General features: G+C 48.1%; 5 protein-coding genes across 5 annotated transcripts; 4 read left to right on the top strand and 1 right to left on the bottom strand.

Annotated features, from left to right (window-relative positions):
- Positions 1 to 7,270: 7,270 nt before the first annotated feature.
- On the top strand, positions 7,271 to 10,119 carry Asppvi_003816 (uncharacterized protein; the record flags this gene model as incomplete). Its single annotated transcript, XM_043299773.1, has 4 exons — positions 7,271 to 7,946; positions 8,342 to 8,695; positions 8,769 to 8,870; positions 9,764 to 10,119. 4 exons carry the CDS (start codon positions 7,271 to 7,273, stop codon positions 10,117 to 10,119), a joined length of 1,488 nt encoding a protein of 495 aa, XP_043155708.1.
- A 3,891-nt stretch (positions 10,120 to 14,010) lies between these two features.
- Positions 14,011 to 14,250, top strand: Asppvi_003815 (uncharacterized protein; the record flags this gene model as incomplete). Its single annotated transcript, XM_043299772.1, has 1 exon — positions 14,011 to 14,250. The coding sequence occupies one exon, from the start codon at positions 14,011 to 14,013 to the stop codon at positions 14,248 to 14,250; it is 240 nt and encodes a 79-aa protein (XP_043155707.1).
- Positions 14,251 to 14,606: 356 nt separating this feature from the next.
- On the top strand, positions 14,607 to 15,422 carry Asppvi_003814 (uncharacterized protein; the record flags this gene model as incomplete). Its single annotated transcript, XM_043299771.1, has 3 exons — positions 14,607 to 14,739; positions 14,801 to 14,844; positions 15,153 to 15,422. 3 exons carry the CDS (start codon positions 14,607 to 14,609, stop codon positions 15,420 to 15,422), a joined length of 447 nt encoding a protein of 148 aa, XP_043155706.1.
- Positions 15,423 to 17,557: 2,135 nt separating this feature from the next.
- Asppvi_003813 (uncharacterized protein) lies at positions 17,558 to 17,992 on the top strand (the record flags this gene model as incomplete). Its single annotated transcript, XM_043299770.1, has 1 exon — positions 17,558 to 17,992. One exon carries the CDS (start codon positions 17,558 to 17,560, stop codon positions 17,990 to 17,992), a length of 435 nt encoding a protein of 144 aa, XP_043155705.1.
- A 1,904-nt stretch (positions 17,993 to 19,896) lies between these two features.
- Positions 19,897 to 20,348, bottom strand: Asppvi_003812 (uncharacterized protein; the record flags this gene model as incomplete). The annotated part of the gene is made up of 2 exons (XM_043299769.1): positions 19,897 to 20,091; positions 20,142 to 20,348. 2 exons carry the CDS (start codon positions 20,346 to 20,348, stop codon positions 19,897 to 19,899), a joined length of 402 nt encoding a protein of 133 aa, XP_043155704.1.
- Between the last annotated feature and the right edge of the window lie 2,051 nt (positions 20,349 to 22,399).

Here is a 22,399-nt window from a genome sequence, read left to right as displayed (position 1 = left end):
CCCTGAGCCACCCGTGATTGTATCCAGCTCCGTCACGGCCCTGAGCCACCCGTGGTTGTACACAGCTCCGTCACGGCCCCTGAGCCACCCGTGTCGTATCCAGCTGCTCCCCCCCCAGCGATTGGCAGGCACCTCTTCGTGGTGCTGGGGATTACTACTCAGTCCGCCACACATGGATGGATGAGGAAGCTAAGATCTGCCAGACTCTCTTTTTCTGACGCTATTACATCATCCCTGGTCACTACGGACCCTGCAAGAAACATATCATGGAGGTCAACGGCAGTCTGATTCGCTGTCGCTATGTCCTGGCGAGTCAAAGTCCTATCAACTCTGTTGTAGGGTTGCAATTTTGATGAGGCTGGGCCCCATAGCAATAAGTCAAAGAGAAGAAAACTGGTGAATCTGCGAATTTGAGAAAACGGTACAGTATGCAGCAAACAAGCGCAGAATCTCTAGCACAGAGGCTTGGAGCCGGGAAATGTAACCAGAAAAGCTATCCACCGTTGTTTGAACGTCCTCGGATGACTCCAGGTCCATGCCTCTGGTATCTCTGGGTGTAGTTATGTACAGTACATAATATCCATAGCACTTAATGTTCCTGCCGCCGGATGAACAGAAGTTATACCGCCTTTTACAGTACCACTGCAGTCTGCGATCACTAAGAAGTTGAGAATCCGGTACTTAGCAATGTGGTCTCCGGAAATAATAAGGACATTGAAGGACGAAGCATGACGTCGCCCACAGTGTCACTGCCCTTTGTATTGACAACAACAATGTACATGATTTGCGACTTAAAAACCAACGGCGACCGAATTTGCAATCATCTCTGTGCGTCGTACCACCCATCGTTACAAGTATTTACGTACTTCCGTATAAGACACGCCATCAAATCGTCTAAAGCTTTTGTTCCGGGCAACGGCTATTTATTTGTTGCTAAGGCACACAGTTCTTCAATGCAGCTGTGATCTTGCCAGGAGTCTCCTTAGTAGACTTTACAGTACCTTCAAATTGATCGAAGCAACCCTTCTGCGTTCGTGCCCTTTGTATTCTTTTGAGGATATGAGGCACGTCATAACCGAGTGGTAGCCACGGGGCGTGGTTTTGATGTGGCTCAATCATGTATGGGACTGTCACAATGCAGTCAAATGCTTTGCTTTCGCCGAGGCCTGAATGGCGTTTCCGAATTTAAACTACAGATTCCTAACACGGAGTGTTATGGTTCAGATCGCCAGGGTGGTACGGTCCGTCATCGGGTCTAGAGGATACCAGCACAAGTGCCTTCATTCAGCAATCAGACTGCTATTCGCCCGGTCAATCGATATCGTTGAAGGCCTTGACCTAGGTAAACTTCATGGGTAGATAAGCTGCTGGCCAATCTCATTGTGTGTCAGTGGGAGTTTGCCGCCCCAAATAAGGGGGACTATCCCTGTCAGCCAGTCGCTGGTTGCTGTAGCAGTCACAGCCCTGGTTTCCACTATGAGTCAGGCATGACTGACGACTTGTACGTCTGGATTGATGGCGTCATCGGGGATCGGGGAGTTACAGATTATCAATCCATATGCTGTGGTTCGAAACATCGGCGACAGGTTTCGTACAGTAGAGAACCTGCGCGCTCTAGGCTCTTAAATTTTAAGGTAACTTGCACTGAGCCTACAAGCGGTCGCTTGGCTCCTGAGATGATGGCTGCCTACCAGCAGCATCGGTGATAAACGGTGATAAACACAGATAGGCGGCATGGTTCAACAAACATCATCATCATCATTAGTTCTTGCGTACGAGGAAGTTTCATGCTTTGGAATTCGAGCCCTCGTATGGGTTTGCACTAGACCCATCAACCATTTCCTTGTAATGTTATCTACCAACTAGCAGTATGGGTAAACCATGAATAAGCACTCAAGATCCACGCCGGTATAGTCCAACTCGAGTACCATAGCCTGACCTGTAGCTCTTCGGTAAAAGTGGACGCACTTCTGTTCCATACGATTCTCGGATTGCTTACCAATCCCACTTAACATTTGCTATAGCTCCATGAGAAATGACTACTCAGGACCCGACATTCCAGAGCCAAGCAGTTCAACCGCAATAATGATTAAAGGTAACCGGAATTGTTCAACATATTAAACCCAGATCATCAGTCACATTGCTTATCCAAATTGACAAATCTCCAGCATTCCATGACGGGTTTGTGCAGAGAAGCTGTGCTGCACCCACTCCTCCCAAGATAGAGGACTGGGCCCTTTGCTCATGCTGAACCATACTGTGGGTTCTTTGGTTCAGTGGACTTGTTAGACTCTTGTCCCTTGAGCTTCCATTCTTTCTGGAAGCTGGCGGACACTGTCTCGGTCAAATGCAGAACACTGGACCTTTAAGAGCAGGAGTGTTCATCATGGTTGAACAATGTCACTGATGGACTTCTACGTGTTGAACCATGCCGATTACGATTGATAATCGGCGGTCGAACTACGTAGCCTATCGAAGCAGTTATCTCAGGGCGGCAGCAGCTATTATTTAGGTCTCTAGAGGCGACGCAGCCGACTCTAAGCCTAAGAGCTGCGCGAGTGTTCATCATGCTGAAAAGTTTTTAATGGTTCAGGGTTCAACATGTTGAACATCTTATCATGGTTGAACACGGCCCATTAGTCCCTTGGCGATCATCAATATTAAGCAGTTCAGCGACTACAAAGTGGGGCTGCCAGCCAATCAGAGAGAGGTATTCCCCATTTCGTACAAAACAGCACAAAGTATCATACTCATGTTGAACCATGTTGCTGAATTTCGTGTACTCATCCTTATGAAGAGGGTTGACATTAAAATAGACAAAGCCCAAGCCATACAATGACTCGAACAGAAAGCACGCGACATCTGTCTTGAAAGTGGTGCCGACTCCTGAGCGCCCATCACGGCTAAACAATGTTGCCGGCGTTGAGCAGTCAACATGTTGAACCATACAACGTGCATTTCTGTCTCTCACGGTTGAACCGTGCAACTAATTTGAGGCCTTAATTTACACATGCCGGACGAGTTTGATTATAGTTGGCCATGGTCAACTGCAGTCGAGCCAATATACATTCACTACATGCTTAGAAGTCCCCTCACTGGAAAATAAATCGCTTGCCACTACTGTGGATCAGACATCAGAAAGTTATTCAACAGGGCCAAGAGTGCATGGCTTTCTATTTTACAAATAAGTCAGTCGCACTATATTCAAGAGTTGATCATCGCTTTGGAACCTAGTACCAGCATGCTAAACCTTCACTAGGTAGTAGCGCCCACCTAGTTCAACAAGCTCAACCACAACATGTAATCCACATTAGCGACTAGTTAAAACACTAAGTAATGCTTTTCTCCATGATCATCAGCAACATTGCTCATCCATAGCAAGACACCTCAGAGCGTTCCGTGACAAATTCTCATAAAGAACCTGTGCTAGATTGACTCCTCCTAAGATAGAGGATACTGGACGACGCATGTGCTTGCTCTGAACTTGTTGGTTTTCTTTTTACCCTTAAGCTTCCATACTTTCAGCAAGTTAACCAGTATTACCTTAGTCAAATATAGACACGCTGGACCTTTAAGACTAGGAGGAGTATTCATCATGGTTGAACAATGCCAACTGATGTTTTGATTTCAAAGTGTTGAACCATGCCAAATACCTTTAATAATCTATCACAGTTGAGCTACGCAGGCGGTGGCCTATACTTTTTAGTTGTACTACAGGCGACCCTGAGCCTTAAGAGCTGCGTGAGTGTTCATCATGATTGGAAAGTCTTGATGGTTCAGAGTTTAACATATTAAACATGCCGCTTTATCATGGTTCAACTGGTTCAACTGGTTCAACTGGTTCAACTGGTTCAATGTGGCTGTTGGTTCGTGATTGTCAATTTTAAGAGCTCCAATGAATGCCAAGAGGGGCTGCCAGCCAACTGGAGACTGTTTCCCCAATTTTCAGGGAAAATAGGACGAGGCATTATACTTGTGTTGAACCATGCTTGTGATCTTCATCTAATCATCCTGAGGGCATCAGCAGGCTGGCGCTAGATAGGCTAATAGGCCAAGCCTAAGCTGTAATGACACGAACAGCAAAGCGCGCAGTTTTGTCCTGGAAGGTGGTAGGGACTTTTGGGTGTCCATCACGGTTAAATAATGCTGCGGGCGTGGATCAACATGTTGAACCGCACAGCATGTGTTTGACTGTCTCTTCAGGGTTGAACTGTGTAACTAGGTTGAGCTACCATCATTCAGGAGGCGGGGTGTGCTGACTAGTGCAGCCTTATTTTCCCACGACGATTTGGACCTCTTTGACTTACTTCTCTATATTCTAGAATTATGTTTCCAAAACATTTATTTAGTTACAATCAATAACAAACACAAGCTGCATGACTGAACAAGTTGCACCTCAAAGCATTAAAAAATTCATCAAACTATAATGGTATACATAGATCTATAACAAATTCTTACAGAAGGTTAATCTCAGGGTCACACTTCAGTATCTAGGGTAATACTAGGAAGAGGCCAGTAGTAAGGGGGAAATGGCATAGTAAACATAAATAAAGCAAGAAAAAAGACAGCGCATGCCTTCCCTTGTGGGCACCCTGTCCGTTCTTAGATGCAGCCAGCATCATGTAGGTAAGCAACTCATGTGGTAACATCTCTCAATTGCCAGCAAAGTTATAGTCGCCACTACCACAGATACAGTAGCCCTGGGTAAGGACTTTTGCTGGGTGAACAAGCATTATACTGTCTACGCAGCATAAAAAGAGCAATTCTGGAATATCATGCCTCTTGCGGGATAATCCAGGGCTGTCCTGTAATATAGTGCTGCACTAGCAATAACACACTGCGCAACCAAAGAACAGTCTTAATCTCCTTTTCTGTAATGGGTTCCCAAATCTGCCAGCAGACATAGGCATAAAGGAGTACTTTAAGTTGAGAGGAATTAGACACACAGTGAGGCGCTTGCACCTTAAGCAGATTCATAAGCCATAGTCACTACAGATCCGGCTTAGCCTGCTTCCCATCCACGTCTGTAATGATGATCAGTGGCATTACCAAGTTTGTGCATGACGCCTGCAGACATAGTTCATTTCTAGTAATTTCTTCCTAATGCTTGATTGGTGAGCTAGCAGTTCTGTATTTCTTTCAGTCTTAAGTAGGTCTCCTGGCAGTGCTTTTCAATGCCTTTAGTTTCCTCCTCCATGGTATCACTCTCTTGAGAAATAGGAGCATACTTACTAAGAGAGTCTTTAGCACAAATCTAGAGCAATATCTATAGCTCTATGGGCAAGGCGATGATGAGACTTTCTTCTATAGTTCACATCCAATTCATAGGTTTTTCAGATCAGAGTGAAAATAAAAAAAATGCCAGCAAATATTAGAGAAAAAGCTTACTGGATGAGATTCGAGGTTTGAAGCAATTAAATTTGCCTGGAGAAATTAATGGCATTATCTGTATATCTATTTCTTTCAATCAAAATAGCTATAATAAAGATGTTGCTCATGAACAGTTTCTATAACTCCACACCCACTTAATCCCCCTGACATATATGAGGGCATTCAGAAGTATATATATGTACCCTATTAGTTGTTGGTGCAAGCAGAAAGTAAATTATACCACCATGCACTTTGCGCTACCCTTAATTTAGTTCTTGTACTTAATGTGCTTGGAGTTCCTAGAGAGTTATTAAGAGGTGCTGAGGTTGTGAGAGGTGCTGAGAGGTGCCAGTACTTCATTCCTTATGTCCTGCCCTTTAGTGCACAGCGCCATATCCCTGAATATGCTCAGGTGATGCCTTTTGGCTATCCCCAACACATTAATTGTTTCTTAGGAGATCAGGATACCCCTTAAGCTGGAAATAGTGGAGTATCCATCAGACATGGGGTTGCTATGTTTTGAATTTGTATCTCCTGTACAATTAAGCTTCCGCTAGATATTGACTCTCAATGGGGAGCCACAGTGAGAAGCAGCGAGGGTGGTCCATCGGCAATACCTAGAGAAAACCATCTCTATATCTGGTTAGCCTGTCTTTACTAACACAGGCGAGATAAATCAGAGAGTAAGCTGGATTTCCTTTAGTTAAGTATTAACTGTCACTGTGGCCAACAACACAGAAGGAGAATAATTACTGCGAGGGTCGTAGCCTGGTAGGTTGACGATTCTATATATATATATGCTCATTCAAACAGAGTTGTTCACCACTGACCAGCACCATAACTACAAGGCCGGCTCTAAAGAGACTACAACAGGGACAAAAAGGTTTCCTAGTATGGTATCTATGACTAAAAATCATAGCTTGTCGCAGCGTACAATAGTTAATAGTAGAATATCATTTTTTGGAGCCGCTACCTAATCTATCATCATTTAAACCAGTCCTGAAGTTGCTTAGTGCCTGTCTCTAAAGATTCCCTCCTGACTCTCTGGATCGCACAGATTAGATAGCCATAATATTTATATTAAAAGAATACAAAAGTGCAAGCGACTGGAAACTATAGAATAAGATTAAATCTAAGTTTTGGGGGAGCAGCTACTTAAAGAGTAGGCTTTTAGATACTATACTGCAACCCCGCTCCTCTCTCATTCCAGGCTAGTTCAGAGAATTCTTTCTCTAGCCCCTCTCTGTCATTATTAGATGATAGGGGGGTAGGCAGCAGGGACTAGATACTCTTCTGTGCTAATAGGAGGCCCACCTTCCTGTTTGTGCCCAAAGTTAAACAGACAAGGGTATGGGCGCTGGCTGCAGACCCGGTTCTAGCACTGCACTAGGCTGATCCCGTCTATAGGTCCAATGGTTTTAATTCACACAGCCGTCTGCTGATCGCTAGGCCATTGTTTTATGGCGTGGCCTCTCCCGACTAGATAACTCTAGTGCCCCCCACTGTCCATTTCTTTTCCCCCATTGCAACCTACAAAACTCCCCTCTCTTTTCTTATTCTTGTCCTCTGGGGTTTACACTGGACATCATCCACTCTGCCACTCCAGAGAACTGCTCATTCCTCCGCTGCCTCTTCTATTTGATTTTAAACCCCATACGCCTCATGCACCGCTGCGGCGGAGCCGCCGTTATTTAGGCATCAGTTCTCCCTCAGGTGGATGCGGGCGCTTCCATGACAGGCAATAACACCGTCGCGATGGTGGCCACTGATCAGTGCGATAATCCAACCGCCTGAATGGACTGTCGACCTGCTGTGCCTCCATGAGCTCCTTGACAGAGGCTGGAAACCCTCTAATGGTGCAGAAGCCCATCATACCACTGAGGCCTAATCAGATTATCTCATGGATGCTGACCACAGGGAAGGAAATGCACTTCCAGTAATAGCCACACACAAAGCATCTATTGTGTTCATTTATAACACCCAGGTCGCAGCCCTGCCACAGCTGAAAGCAAGTACTGGTGTACTCCAGTTCCATCTGGCAGATAATGCCGGGGGCATCAAATTTATAGTAGAGGATGGACCCGTGGCAGCGGTAAGACTCATTAATTTTCTCAAGTTCTCCGTCGAGCTCGAAGAAGAATGTCTTGGCCAGCCAGGCTTGGATGAGCTTGTTAGGCACTATGTACGCAAATTCCTGGAGCGAATCAAGGGCGCGGATGTCGTCAAGCTCAGGGGCTTTTCCGGGAATCTACTGGTCCAGTCAGTATATGCTCCCTTTGACGCCGGCAGGCACAGTGTCCAGTGCGTCCTGCCACCCTCGCTAATCATCAACAGCCGGGGAGTGGAGAAACGTCTGGAGGGCGCGGTCAATGAACCCGTCACACAGCCAGTGACGGCCCGGCTCTGCTGTCCGGGGTGCTTCGTCAACGGCATAGCCAGTCCCAATACTAATGACAAGGTCCAGCTGTTTACAGGCAGGCCAGATAATCTCACTCTCATGAAGGGCGGTCCGCAGGGGACAGTTAGCCCTGACGCCGCCGTCCTGAAAAGTGCCGATTCTGGGGAGATACTTGGGCGTGAAATACCTGCTCCAATCAGTCTCACTGACATCTGGAGCAAGCAGATATGTACCCCAAGGCGGCCATGCTGCACCTCGCCCTGGATTACGCAGTGGATGAGGTTAGCACATTCACTAGAAGCTGTAGTACAAGGGGAACAAAGGTGAGTGGCCCAAACAGTAGTCCGACAAAGGATGAATCAACAGGGAGAAGCACAGGTACTCAACGCATGACGCTCAGATAAAGAAGGGATAAAAGGCAAACACAGGAGGATGACAACAGTGGAGGAAGGAATGAGGCAGAAGCATAATAACAGGAAATAACAGCAGGCGACCAATGGGGGCACATACACCTCCCATAGGAGTGGCTCCCGCTCTTCCAGTAGGAAGAGCTTATATGCAGATTACATCCAGGCACAGCCAGCACCATGATAGTTGCAGAAGAGGCCAAGCAAGCCATTATTATTGACCTGACTAGCGGCCAGAGCCACACAGATGCCAGAGACAAGCAGGGCGGCGGGGCTGAACAACCGGCGTGCGGGATTAAAGGCCTGCTGCAGTGCCTTATCAAGGGTATTGAAGTCATGGCAGCTGTTAGACATCCAGGTGGTCAGAAAGTCCCACGTCTGCGCCAGGATCGTCTGCTGCAGGGGCCAAGGTTGGAAGATCTGCTGTGCAAGAGCCCTAAACTTAGCATAGGCCACAGCTGCAGGCCTTCCAAGGTCGATGATCTCAGACACAATTACCGCGCCTGCGGCAAAGGAATTGGTTACCAGCCAGGCCTCAAATTACATGCAACAAGAACCTCTTACTGACGCTAGTTCCTATATTCAGGTCAAAGGCCTCGCGAAGTCCTTGGGAGCCGCCAATGCACTCCTCAAGGGCCACGAGGAATCCCAAGGTAACAACGCCGCGAACGCCACCGCCGTCAAGGGCGAGAATGGTCAGCTGTTTCGTGGGGGGCAGCACCCAGACAATGCACGAAAAATGTGCTAGGCACAGCGGGCACGAGCGCAGCTTAAAGTAATACTCAGCTCCCTGACTGCGGACGCCAAAGATCTGCACACAGACATCGCATATGGCATGCTTGCAGGGCAGGATATGCTCCGGGGCTCAACATAGGCAAAACAGACAGACATGAGTGGAATGCACACCGGACCAGAACGGGGCATTCTCGCGCAGGATGGTTTATCAGATCCGAGCTGTAGTGACGCTGGCAGAGAGGGCTTAAAAGAGTAACACAAACCCAGCCTCCACAAGGGGACTGAAGGTGCTTGCAGACAAGGACTCAGATGTAGAGCAAGCTGCAGCGCAGTCTGCAGCATAGAGGGTTCGGAACGTTGCCCTAGGCTTAAATCCTGGGTTCGTCAATACTCAATGCCCTACTATCTGACAGGAAGATAAAACAAGAAAGAAATGGAAGGGGAAGAAACAAATAAAGGGGCAAGAATGAGGAAACAAGCAGTTGATGAGCGCCTTAGCTTCATCCTATGCAGCTCACCATGCATGCCCAGTGGGTAGGCATCCATGAGCAAAGCTAACGCGACATTACTAATTATAGTTTCGGGAGCCACCCCGGCACATTCAGCGGTATCTAAGAAGAGCTGCAGATACTATAAGGCCTGGTCTTCAGGGGGCTGATCAGGTTGGCATGCTCAGATGCAGTTAAACAGGACCGTAGGTGTTTGGGCGACGTGAAGCAGTGACTTGCGCCAAATCCAGTTAAGGTAAATAGCAGAGAAGAGCTTATGGGCCTCACGCCGTGCAAGGTACACCTTATCCAGTTCCTGTAAGAGCAGTCACCGCAGCGGCTTAAAATAACTCACCAGGGATAAGGGCACGCGGTCACACAAGTCCAGCACGCGCACAGAGGCAACCAGGCTTGGGACAGCGACCGCTCGCAGGGTGCTCTCCACAGTCTCCGAGTGATCGGCCACAACTTGCGGATCGGTCAAGACCATAATAAGCCGCAGCCGCGCAATGGGAGTTGGTTCAAGACTATCACAGGACAGCGCTGCGCTCCATGCAGCGAAGAGGTTCTTAACTTAAGAGATGCTGCCGACGTCATCCACAAAGAGCGTCCAGGTATCAGTGCGAGGGAGGAGAAGGCAGCGGTAGAGCAGACCTTGGATCTCCTGGTAGGGCCAGCTGGTGCTGTTCTGGATATAGTAGCGGCGAAGCAGGGCCCCTGAACAAGACTTGGCCATTAGCCGCGAAAGACTGCCGTCAATGAAGATCACCGTATGGGGGTGGGTGACTGGGGCATAATGCAGCCGGGCAAAGCCCAGTCTGCACTGTCGGCCGGTGTTGTTATAGGGATATAGTGACCGGAGCGCCTGGGCCTTGGTCGTCCTCCTAATAAAGAGGTGAATTAATAGATACTGATTTTGAGGATGCTCCATCTCCGCGAGCAGTCACGCCATGCTGCCATTATCAGTGACGGCCCAGCCCCCTGCTTCTAACTCTAATCCCAACCAGGCCAGCATCTATAAGCACATCGGGGCGTATAAGACATGGATCTTACCTGCACTTACTTGTCTGGAAGCGATGTCCAGTTATCCTCTGGGTTTCTGTTTGTTCAGCGCATGCTGGCTTTGCGGTGAACTAGGTCTATAAAGGTGGCTAGGAAGAGCTCTCCACCAAGAAATTCTTGTGCCCTCATGCAATGCTGTTCTGGATAAACAGCCCACATAGTGTAGCTGCCCGGCCTAAATGCGGTCCTTTGCTGCTTCCCATGGGATGCATTAGGGAGGGTGCCTAAATACAGCAGGGACCTACTGTTCCCATCCTCCTAGAACTAATAGTAAGCACTTTCTGGATTGATGACTATTGCAGAAAGAAGGGCCAAACAAAACTATTTCTATAAAGCTCTATATACAGGGGGCATATTTTACTTGAGCTAACAATGTCAGCGGGAAAGAGTGGTGGACTGAGGGTGGGCCCTAATTTCTCTAATCAGGGACAGAGGAAGACAAAAAAAAGAAAGAGGTAAAAGGAGTGATACAAAGAACAGAACAGATGAGCCACAACTCCATCGCTAAAGTATATACAACTATTATACATGGACGGCATGTGGCACTATAGTTTGGAGGGTGTGCAGAAGGGAAGGGGGTGCCAGGGGCAGGGATGATGTGCGACAAGGACGTCTAATTGAACAATAATCACCTAGCGGTCGGTTGTGGCCCAAGGTAGTGCGTGCATGGCGGCCCGTCCTGAAATAATCAACAACTGGCTTCTCAGGGCTAGCTGTAGATTGGTCTGGCCAGGCCATTCAATTATCTCTATGGCCGATGTGGGAGCACAATTATATTAAGAGGCGGAAATCTGGCCAGGGCAGTTTCCTTGTTACTAATCAGTTTGTCAGTGGATACAGTATTACAGACAGAAGATAATTCTGACTGATGAAGGTAAGTGACGCAGGACTTTATTACCCCATCATCATCGTTCCTGGATTCCTTCTTTAGCTTCTCGGTCGCCTGTTAGACTGACTCTCCCAGATTTAAGACCTTTCCACCAGACATGATAGGCGTGGAGGGCGCAGGGATTCCAATCGCCGACAACTAAGAGCGCCCTTTATTTAGCTCTCAGCGGAGGCTCTTTAAAGTCGACGGAGGCTTAACAGGGGAGATCAGCTATTTAACTAATTCTCAAAGGCTCGCATCATTATTCCTAGCCAAGATAGATGTCGTCAGCGCTGAGATTTTGATCCACGGCAGCTAAGTGCAGCCTGCCTGCTCAACAGGCCAGTCTGACTCTTGCAGAAGGCTCTTCAAAGGGCCCTTGATAATGGCCATCAGTTCAGGACTTAAGGGCACACTCCATTCGGACCGCTGCCTTAGATGCTTTGCCTTTCTATACAGCTTGCTGACAAGGCTTGGGCTGCGGACCCCAAGAACTTTATCTTTGCCAAGTCCTGCCTCCACCCTGCACGGCATGGGTGTGGCACCTTCTGCTTAATGGATGGACTGAAGTACACTCAGCTCCTTTATCTTCTATTTCAGTTGCTAGCGCTCCATTTTGGAGTGTATAGCTTATGCCCCTTGAGCGGTTCTGACATTTTTCCTCCACCAGCGCTCAATTTCAGTCCACAGGACCTTCCTCTTTCTCTGGTCTATGATCTGGGCCAGCTCGGCTTCCTCATATTTCACCCAGGTCTCCACGCGCGGCATGGCTGCATAATGTTACTCCAGCTTGGTTGAAAGCCCCAGTGAACAGAGGGGCTTGCTTTGGCAGTCTAAGAGAGCACTGTGAATATGCTCAGTTTTAATTATAAATTGCTCTCTTCAGTATATAAATAAGCAGGGAGGAACAAGAAAGGCAGGCAGCATGAGGGGAGGAGAGGAGCAGGTCGATTTCTTATGTCCCTCACTGGGTCATCCAGCCATGTTCAGCCATCCTCTTAGTAGTTGGCTCTTCGGGAGCAAGTGGTTCTACCTGTGCAGCAGACCCATTTAACCCCCGCGCTGCAGAATAAATAATAGTTCAACCTGTTCTACAGAATCACTCCGCGAAATCAGCCGACTTGGACTTGGGTTGGAGAGGGAGGATGAGCTAGGGGGTTATGGTCAACACAAAGCTAGTGCAGAGCTAAGTGAGCCAAGGCCTGCACCCTGGGCCCTATGGTATTATTAGGCCTGTGCACTGGCTGAACGCTAGAGGGCCAGCCCACGAATTCGAACCGCCCGCAATTGTTTGAGGGGGATCAGGCACGCGCGCATCGCCCTTATATGTAGCGCCGTCCCTGACTCCTGGCCATAGATAACATCGGTTGGCTCAACCAGAGGGAGGTAACTCTATTCAATGAAAATACCAGCCGGAGGCAAGTGGAGCGGTAGTGGTGTTAGGTATAGGTTTATAAATAAAAATAGGCTAGCTCTGCTCAGACACTACTATATTAAGGGCTGCGTGTATATTTATCTGTATTCACCATTTAATTTCCCCTGGCAAACCAGAGCAGTTTACTGCGGTAGAGAGGAGGCTTACTTCCTCTGTGTTTTTTCTTCCTTTATCCTTTAGTGCATTATATACTAATAGTAAACAGGCTTTTTGTTTCGTTTCTCTGTGGCTACCTCCTTTGTCAAGCTTAGTCACGCCTAATCATTGCCACCAAGTCTTGTGCTCCTGTGATGCCTACTAAGCACCATATCCCCTCTCACCATCAACCAGACCGCCAATCCTTGCGCCAGAGTGATGATTCAGATTATTCTGATGAAGGTAACTGCTCACGGGCCAGGGCGCTGGACGAAGTCTCAGAACCAGATGACGACGCAGCGCAAGAGACTCTTAAGGGCCATGCGGCCAAAGCCAACTTTAGAGCTGTGGTGGGCAACCCTTCCTTGCCTTGCTCAAAAAGTCCCGCTGACAGATGACAGCTTGAATAACTAGCGCCCAGCAGGGATCGGCAGACACCAGAGGTAGTAGAGGTAGTGGCTCATTTTACTGAACTTTTCATAGATCTTGTCACTGGGTTTAAACTTATACTAGAGCACATACCACCCAAATATGCTGGAAGAATCCTCTGGGAACTACAAGAGCACTGGCACTCAGATCTGAAGCTGTTTCGACTGGTCACCAAGGAGAATATTTTTGAGAGTGCTATGCCGCTACACAGAGCCTCTGCGACACAGAGCAAAGGAATACCAGCCCCTATTGCTCCAACCAGGACATCTGTTAAGCGGCCGGCATCTTCGGATGTATAAATAGAGAACCCAGGCGGAAGAGGGAGACTGGAGAAGGAGAACATGGAGAGGCACACAAGGCTTCATGGGAAAGATGCTGGTATAGTGGAGATGGGGGCAGAAACACTCCCCACCAGCAACCTTCAAAGCAACACCACTGGACGCTCTTCAACGCGGGGCGTGCAAAGTTCCGTCGCACGCATCATCCTATTCAGTAGCTCATCTACAGCGACTGGTCTGAGCAGGCAGATGAACACCACAGTGCAGCCAAATCCAACTGCTTTGCCCGCAGTTCCATCAGCTGAACCATTAACGGGGCCTCCGCCTGCTCCGATGCCCAACCTTTAAGCCTCTATACCACCGTCTTAAACTGGCGCTGTGTCCAACCGTCCGCCAGCGCATTCAATGGCGCCTTTGGTGCCGCCAGCAACCTGGGACAGAATTGCTGGCTGTCTGCAAATGTTAGTGGAGCAGCTTCCTCCCCCTGCCGGATCCAGACATCTTCCCACTGGGCCTCCTGGAGCAAGCGGCGTCCTGTCAGCCATGCCACAGCTGCCGCAGCTGCCAGAGCAGCCGCCGGTTGAACAGAACATTGCGCCGGTGCCGGGTGATATCTATGCTCCTCAAGCCAGCCAGCTGCCTTAAGGCGCTGACATGCCTACGGAGGGATGGATGAGCTTCATGATGGACGATGGACACCTAGGAAGCCTGGAGTTGGACCCCAGCGTAGGTTTTTAAGGTTCCTGTATAATTCTACTTTCGCATTTTTTCGCACTGTATCCCTGGCCCTCCTAGTAACAGTCCTGCGAGTGAGGCATCACTCCCATCACCCTAGGCTCCAAAGTATAGTATCACATCGTTTATGACGCCTTCCTAATCTATACGGATCCTACGGTGTCTGTCCGAGGGACGCTACGAAGCCATGTCTGACCGTATTTCCCGCCGGTGGGTCGAGTATATCACGGACTTTGTGAATGCGGCCCCTCATTAGGACCATTCAGATGGTAACTCTAGCAGCAAAGAAGGCAGCAAGCTCGCCCCACGGCAAAACTCGCCCTCGTCAGCCGGAGGTCGCACGCCTTCATTTCAGTCTGATGATCCATCAGGCATCAACCAAACTAAGGACGCTTTCACGTGAGTCACCCCCCGTTCAACAGTGTGGCGTGCCTTACTACTAACAATCTCCCAGCTACAGGGAGGAGATCCAGTAAGCAAGTCGCGAGAATTTCCATACCCCTGGTAAGTCTGACTGGAAGGCAGCTAACTAGCTCTCAAACTTGCGGAGTAAGGTGCCCTGCAGATCCCTCTAAGAGTAAGTCTCTGAGATGCTAACCAGTGCTAACAGGAATGGAGAACACTCGCGACCACCAGGTAAAAGGCCCCTGGGACTTCCCTTTGACTAATTAGGAAGACATTGGACTGACCATCCAATAACAACTCAAGGACGTGCCTTGAGCGGTATGTACGGAACCCAAGGGGCCAGTTTAAGGCTTAGCTAGCATTTCCATGGGTGGTGTCCAACGGGCTCATCTCTTACCCTCATACAGACAGAGAAAGGAGACCGATCAAATCGCGGCACAGATCACGGACATACAGGGCCAACTGAAGGAAATCCGGGAACAGAACAGGTATGGCCAGACGCGTCCGCAGCGAAGACGACCCAACGGCTGATCATCGCCGCCAGCGCACGGGACAGTTACCTGAAGCAGGTGTGGGATCATGTGAGGAAGCTAAATCAATGGGCGGCGGAGGCCCGGGAGATCATTAACGGGAGAAACTCGCCATCGCCTGGGCAGTGTGGGTCGGTGGATGTGTAATGGGACTACTGTACCAGTGCTCATAGTGCGTCATTTGGTAGCTGGATTAATGGGTAATGGAGGTCCTTTGAGATCGTTAAGGAGAAAAACTTACCATTTCCATGACAGTGAGGTCTTTTCTCAAGTTCTCCCTCCTGAATAAGAGTTCCTCCCCATTTAGGACAACTGGAACCGACGAAGAGCGCCATTTGTGTCCATTCTAAGCGGGCTACTAATGGTCATCTTGACCTGCAATGACGCGTAGTCTGAGACATTTTCATGGCGCTATTTTCGCCACTCGTTTTCATTTCGTCGCAAATGACTCTATCCCATGGACCCACTGCACTACCGGGAAGCCCTGCACCAGGGTCCCAAAGGATTTCCAAGAGCAATCCAATAGTCGTTGTTGATCCCTGTCCCTCGGGAGGAATCCCGCGTGCCGCCGTGTCACATGAGCTTCCCCGTATGTTAAACGCTAAGAGGATCAGTAACGCTGTATTAACCTTTATGCGGGCAATCTACTCATAGTACTCGCATTGCTTAGGCACAATCCATCGACATTCCCTAGGCGTGATCAAATCAATGAGACCTATCCCACGAGAACACTGTCGCTCGACCGGACTGTGCCCAGTCCCAGAACCCCTGACACATCCCACGATTGAAACGATGCCGAGGCACTAGTGCACATTGCTTGGCAACGGTTACTCTAGTTCCATTATCTGTCTGCTGGACCCAAACATCCTTCCCCAATAAAGTAGGCGCGGGCGGTTGGTTAAAGGGTTCACAAGCGAGCCAAGAATCTAGACGTTCCATAGCAGGATTATAGAAAGAGGCAGAACTGGTGGCGTTATACCAACCCTGATCCAGCCTTTGAATGATGGCTCTCATTTCACATTCCCTCAATTAGGCTCCACTCATTGAAACCATACCGCATATGCCAATGTACATTAGTCCCACCTATCCAAACTGCCCAGGTGATCCAACCTCCCGAGATACTCTAAAGTACTCAGCTCCGACCTGGGCACTTGGCACGCGGTAACTGCGCTCGTTGTGAGACAGCAAGTGGCCTCGAAAATACATCTAAAATTCTGGCCGAAATTAGGCTGCTCTCTCAAGTTCATCCTTGATGGTTTCCTTCCCTTCAACCTCGATCATCCCTTGGTTTTTGCGCATTGTCGCGACTATCTTCCACGAAGTGCTTTTTCTCTCGGACGCAAATTCCATGCCAGCTTGATACGTCAGTGCTATTCCACGCCACGCCAATTTCTGCTCAGCCATCAGCTAACACAGTGGCGATAGTCGATTGACTCACCAACTGTGAAACTAACGAACTAGTTAAGTTTCCTTTGTGCATAATTGAAATTCGATAGTCTCCGTAAGCATCGTTTGGTTGAGCTCATTGTAGGTACAGTACAACCCTATGTAGATTTCTACGCTTCTAAACTTTCCTTGACTGGGCAGTGGGTTCCATGACTAACTCACATGGTTTCCGATTTGTTTTCTTCTCAGTTAATTGGCCCTTTCATAAGTATCCTAGGCATAACTTTTTAACTGACCGAGTCTCATTCCAATTGCAAGAGGCTGGGAGGGTGAGGAGGACGATAAAATGAGAGCCGAGTTTGTACAGTACGAACGCTACTGAATATAAGTGCAACTGAATTTGTAGTTGCGAAGAGTAAGCTCGACCAAAGAGAGGATTAAAGGCCCGGAAGCAAGTGTAGTCTTTCATATCCATTTCCGCCCTGCTTTATCAGGAGGACAAGTCTTTTCCCATCTCCCTGGTATCTGGTCATTGTTGACGACGAAGTTGGAGCAATCTATTTAAGCAATCGGCATGAATTCATCAATCATCCTAGAGATGCATGGCCATGGACGGTATACTTAGCAGCTCTCCAATCTCTCAAGACAACAGCAGGTCCAGTGTTTACTCAAGATTTGACGATGTTTTGGACAGCTCGTCAATCTCTCAAGCCGACAGCCGCTCTAGTGTTTACTCAAGATTTGACAGTCTCTTAGTATCGGATCAAACACAACCGCATTCACGTGAGGCTTATAGCATCGATAAACGTTCGTCATTCCTTCCGAGACGGCCTGAAGTCAATCAGTTAGATCACCTAATTCGGACATTTAATGGTTCAACCATCGCCCTAGACACGATGCGATCGCCCCTGCGTGAGGCGAAATCACTTGAGGCAGGATCACCACAAGGCCGTCGGAAGGACCACGAGAGTGAACTAGAGTCCCATCTACGAGAGAATCAGTTCTATGGGACTTGTTACGATCTGTACAGAGACCTTTACCGGAAGGTTGACTACGCGCGCAAACAGCTCATGTGTGATTTCGACCAGAATAGATTACTATTTGAACTAGAGTCACTGCTTGTTGAACCAGGGTCAGTGCTCTTCAAACCAAGTCTGGTTCCTGTTGAGCCGAAGTCATCCCCGCAAGGAAACCAACACCTATACGATACTGTCCAAGAGCTCGACAAGGCTGTGAGGATGTCACGGGTGCAAGAAGCGCAAGCCCAGAGGGACTTTACGAGATACTGGAAAATACCGCATGATATAGAGCAATGTGAGACATGGATTTGAGTCATCATCAGCATCGACAGAACTGTGGAGAGAGAACGAACATATGATGGCTTGTTATCTGATTTTTCATTACGTCAAGAACTTTTGTTGATCCACAATCTTATCGACTGCAAATGATGGTCACCCTTCCTGCTTCTCAAGCTAATATTGTTCTGGTCGCGGGGTTATTGAAAACTGGAGTCACAGGTAGATGAGTATTCATCGCACAATCAATAATTAGGTGGCCGGCCAACAATCTGCTCCAAGCCAAGCTGAGCGGACGAAGGGACTCCCTGTTGTACAATATGAGGTAATGCAGATTCAGCTGATGTATACGTAGCTGGGAGCTTCACTAGCTTGGTGCAGTTATTTGTCCACTCCATCACCTTTTGGTTCCTCCATTCTCGATCCCGACCAAACGGCCCTAGCGCAACTATAGCTCCAGCGGCTTTGATGGATCACGAGACCCAGGTCAGTCTTGAGGTTTGCCGAGACAAGGGCGAGGATTTCCCGGTGCACAATAGGCAGGGACAGTATCTGGCCCGCGAAGTTTCGTGTCTTTCTGACACTATGGAGCACCTGCCTGCCTCTACCACTCCTTCTTAGGAAGCGTAGTGCAACTGCGGAGAAACCCCTGTAGGCCCTTCTTCTCCACGTCGTCCGTGTCGTGTTGCTTCCACTGAACGAGCCGCGACAGTAATGGTTAGCAAGAAGCAACAAAAGATGTCTAACTCGATCATTTCTCCATATCGCAATGCCATTCGCTATAGTAACGCTGCTCAGTGTCCGTATTCGCTGTCCATTTCCCTCTCCATGAAGCGCCAATTCCTTCTTTAAGGCTTTGAGTGCTTCGGAAGAGAGTTTCTCGATGAGACCTATGGAAGAGTAGCCGGACATAGGATATGAAAGATCGAATTCCCGGCTGAACATTATGGGCCCTCTTCCAACTTTTCTGTCTAGGGTGCCCAGTGTAGTCTGTGCTGTTGGTTTGATGATGGAGTTGTTTCTCTCCAGCTCCGTGAACGAAAGTCTCCGTATCTGTTCTGCCGAAGTCTTCCTATCCATGAGCAGGAAAAAAATGAATAGATAGATTTTGACGATAATCTCGGGTTGAGTTTGCTGTCTCTCCGAGAAAGGACTTTCTCTGCTTTCAACGGACATGTTCAGAATCTCGAGATGGCAAGCGGTCCTTGGAGGATACTGTAATTCAGTCAGTCAGCAAGTGTCGCTAGGGATATATCTCTGCATTCTTGTATGTACCAAGCACTCAAGGGCACCGAAGCAACGCCAGTAAATGGCAGCATATGCTGAACTCTATGGATCGCCCTAATTATTATAACTTGTTGTGAACGACCAGTTGACGCTGGCTGTAACCCGAAGGCATCATATTATAAGCTCATCTCTGTCACCCTTCTTTCCAACTTGAGGGCTTCCCCATTATTTGGCAGATGGATTTTTTGGAGACCCATTATCACAGCAGAATGCCTCTTATGTACATGTACTGAATATACCCTATGCCGTTTATTCAGAATACTGTTAGAATATACCCTATGCCGTTTATTCAGAATACTGTTACAAAACCATTCAAACTGGGATAAACTAAATTTCGGGGGCATGTACATACAATTTGTGCTTCTAAAGCACGTGGAAATCTGCGGGCCTGCGGAGCTTGCGAACTTCTGACGTCCCATAGACGGATGGCTGTGCATTGTTAGACCCCGGAAATGCGGTTTTGACGTACAAGCGGTACAGTACAGTATTGTATTGCCCATGCTTTCAAATGCTCACATACGGTATCACTAAGTGCTGCGCTACAGTACAGTAACTCTTCCCGGCACGACAGACATCAAAACCGTTCATGATTTTCATGATCTCATGATATGCGTGTGCTTATTCAAGGGGCACCCGAGAACATAAGTCCCTCATCAATCCCCTAGCTGAGAAGTGCTGGACCCCGGGAGACAGTCGTCTGGCGATGATTCCTCGCAGTGATCGTCTGCGGTCTTAAATGGTAAGTTGAGGAAAGGCAGAGCTGGAGGCTCCTTGAGCCGAGTTTCCGCTCTAACTGTAGAGCTATAATCCGCGGGTGTTTTGTGAACAACGGGAACCTTATGTTCTCGCTGTTCCAGGGTTAGCTGCTGAACTTGTCGGAGTATTAGTACAAACGCACAATCTCCTCTTCAGAGGGGACGGGCTGGTTCGGATCAGTCGCAAATATGTATATTCTCCCACTCGGCATCCTCATTGTCAACCAGATCTCTATCTCATACCGGTCATTGAATTCCTTTAGCCGTTTGAACAAGTTATGTCGGCGCTTCCGAATCTTTTCCTGTGCTGTGCGGTCTCCTTGGCCGTAATAAGTCTTTTTGGCTTGCATATTGTGTGTGCGTGGTAGCTACGATTTCCTAGTACAATGAAAGACCTATGTTTCCGTCATATTTATTCCAAATCATAGCCGGCATTTACCACTCTTTTTATCCTTCGTCTCTATAGAAGGCGAAATTGCCTATGGATCAACTTTGGATGGATATCTCTTTGAACGTTCATGTAAACTCGGCTGAACATATTCAAACGACAAAGCATTGGTGCACAAATTGTTCAGCAGATGTGTGCATGGGGAAAGTACTTTCTAGTCGAGAATCTTGACTCTTGTTTATGCTGTAAGGACCCGGTGTCGACGCAGTTGCCGTTTGCTGACCGTTCCAGTAAATGTAAGACCCGTCCGGATTCTTAGGGCACCAAGAACCCTATGTTAAACACAGTAAATGTAGCGACTAGGATTCGAAACTATTACTTGATGCTACGTTGAGCAACAAGGCCACCATCCCGTCCAGAAGAAGTCAGTTTTGGACTGTTCAACGGCCGACAGAGATACTGATACGCAAGGCATCCTGGTCTGATCAGTGTCTTTATTACAGAAAACAAACATAAAAATGCAAAGACCAGATTTCTTGCGTGAGTCCTGGGCACACAAACTCGATTTTACGTCGTTGGCCTAATATCATACCTGCAGAATGGGTGCGCCCAGAAACACGAGTAACCTTAAAAGGACGAGAGAGAGAAACAACTGTCGTGAAATGCTAGCCCAGCATATCAGTGAGTCGAAGCGCACACCATGTCTTTTTGGTTCGCCAACCTCTTAAGACTAAGCAAATTTGTTCATTCTCAGGCGAAAAACTGGGCCTTACAATCTCTCCGGACCAGGTCCGTACAAAGCCTCGTCAAGACGACCCATACAGATGGTTTCTCTCTGAGCGTGTCAAGCAAGAGGGGCTCTTCGACGCCAATCTAAGCGACCTAAGCTCGGGAAAATTCGGTAGAATCCGGAAAGCATTGGTTAACAAGGAGATAGAGGCGGTGCCGTCAGAATTCCAACAGAGTCCTATAAATGAAGTATGGGCACCAAGGAAACTTTTCCTCTGCAGGCTCTGACAACTTTCTTCAGGGGGTTCAAATCTTCGCCTCGGACCACAGCTTTCCTGCTACGATACGGAGGTTGGAACACGAGAAAAATGATGCTCTCTCGAACTGTGAAGAATTGCGTGCATCATGCAGGGGATTGACTGACGAGATCACGACGCTAAAGCAAGAACTGGGACAGTTACAAGACGAGAACCAGAAGAATGTTGCAGCCATCCATGCTTTCAAGCAGCATCTAGCTGAGTTTCTTGGTTGCATACAGGAACATATCTAGGGGATATGAGAATGTCGAGATTAAATTCAATCTCCGTACGTACAGCATGTTGATTTAGGAAACAATATGTCGATGGTGCAGTACTGTGGTTGCATTGCAGTTCTAGAGTGGTTACGAAGCGAATAGCTGCAGGAGGAAAGAGACGTTTGGATTGATTTAGTCTAGCAAAGATATTCAGAAACACAGGGTTAACAAAAACAAGCAGCATAGACTTTCCTCAGTCTTTCCTTTCCTGTGTCCTGGCTTGGGCTCGTTAGCAGCCATGTATTCCTCGATTCCATATTAGAGGGCTTTATAAACGAGGGAGGAAAGGGAAAATGGCGCGGACGCACTATATATAAGGGTTCAGGTTATCAACTTCCCCTCCGGCTAGATTCTATCACCGTGGCCTCTTCCACTCCCCACAGTTAAATCATACAAAATGTGATGCTGCGTTTACCAGCCGTAGTGATCCGAAATAAAATCTTTTAGAGGCGGTGTCCACCATTGATTCGAGGTATTGTATAGGCTTCGTCACGTAATGCAATTGTGGACAACTGAGGACTCATACTTCTGGGGATGATGCATGAGGGCCAAGTTGACAACAGGCATTTAGTTCCTTCGCAATGAAAATAGAGGACCACACCGTTTGAGACTTGCCTTATGGACCATATTGACTACGTACCTCTTATACATAAAGAAGGTTTCCCGCTCAGGGCTACACCAACGATATCCTCTGTCAGGACACTTTCAAG

The sequence above is a fragment of the Aspergillus pseudoviridinutans genome, assembly GCF_018340605.1.
Source record: "Aspergillus pseudoviridinutans IFM 55266 DNA, scaffold_3, whole genome shotgun sequence".
Taxonomy (NCBI): domain Eukaryota; kingdom Fungi; phylum Ascomycota; class Eurotiomycetes; order Eurotiales; family Aspergillaceae; genus Aspergillus; species Aspergillus pseudoviridinutans.
This window is presented reverse-complemented; position numbering and strand designations above follow the sequence as displayed.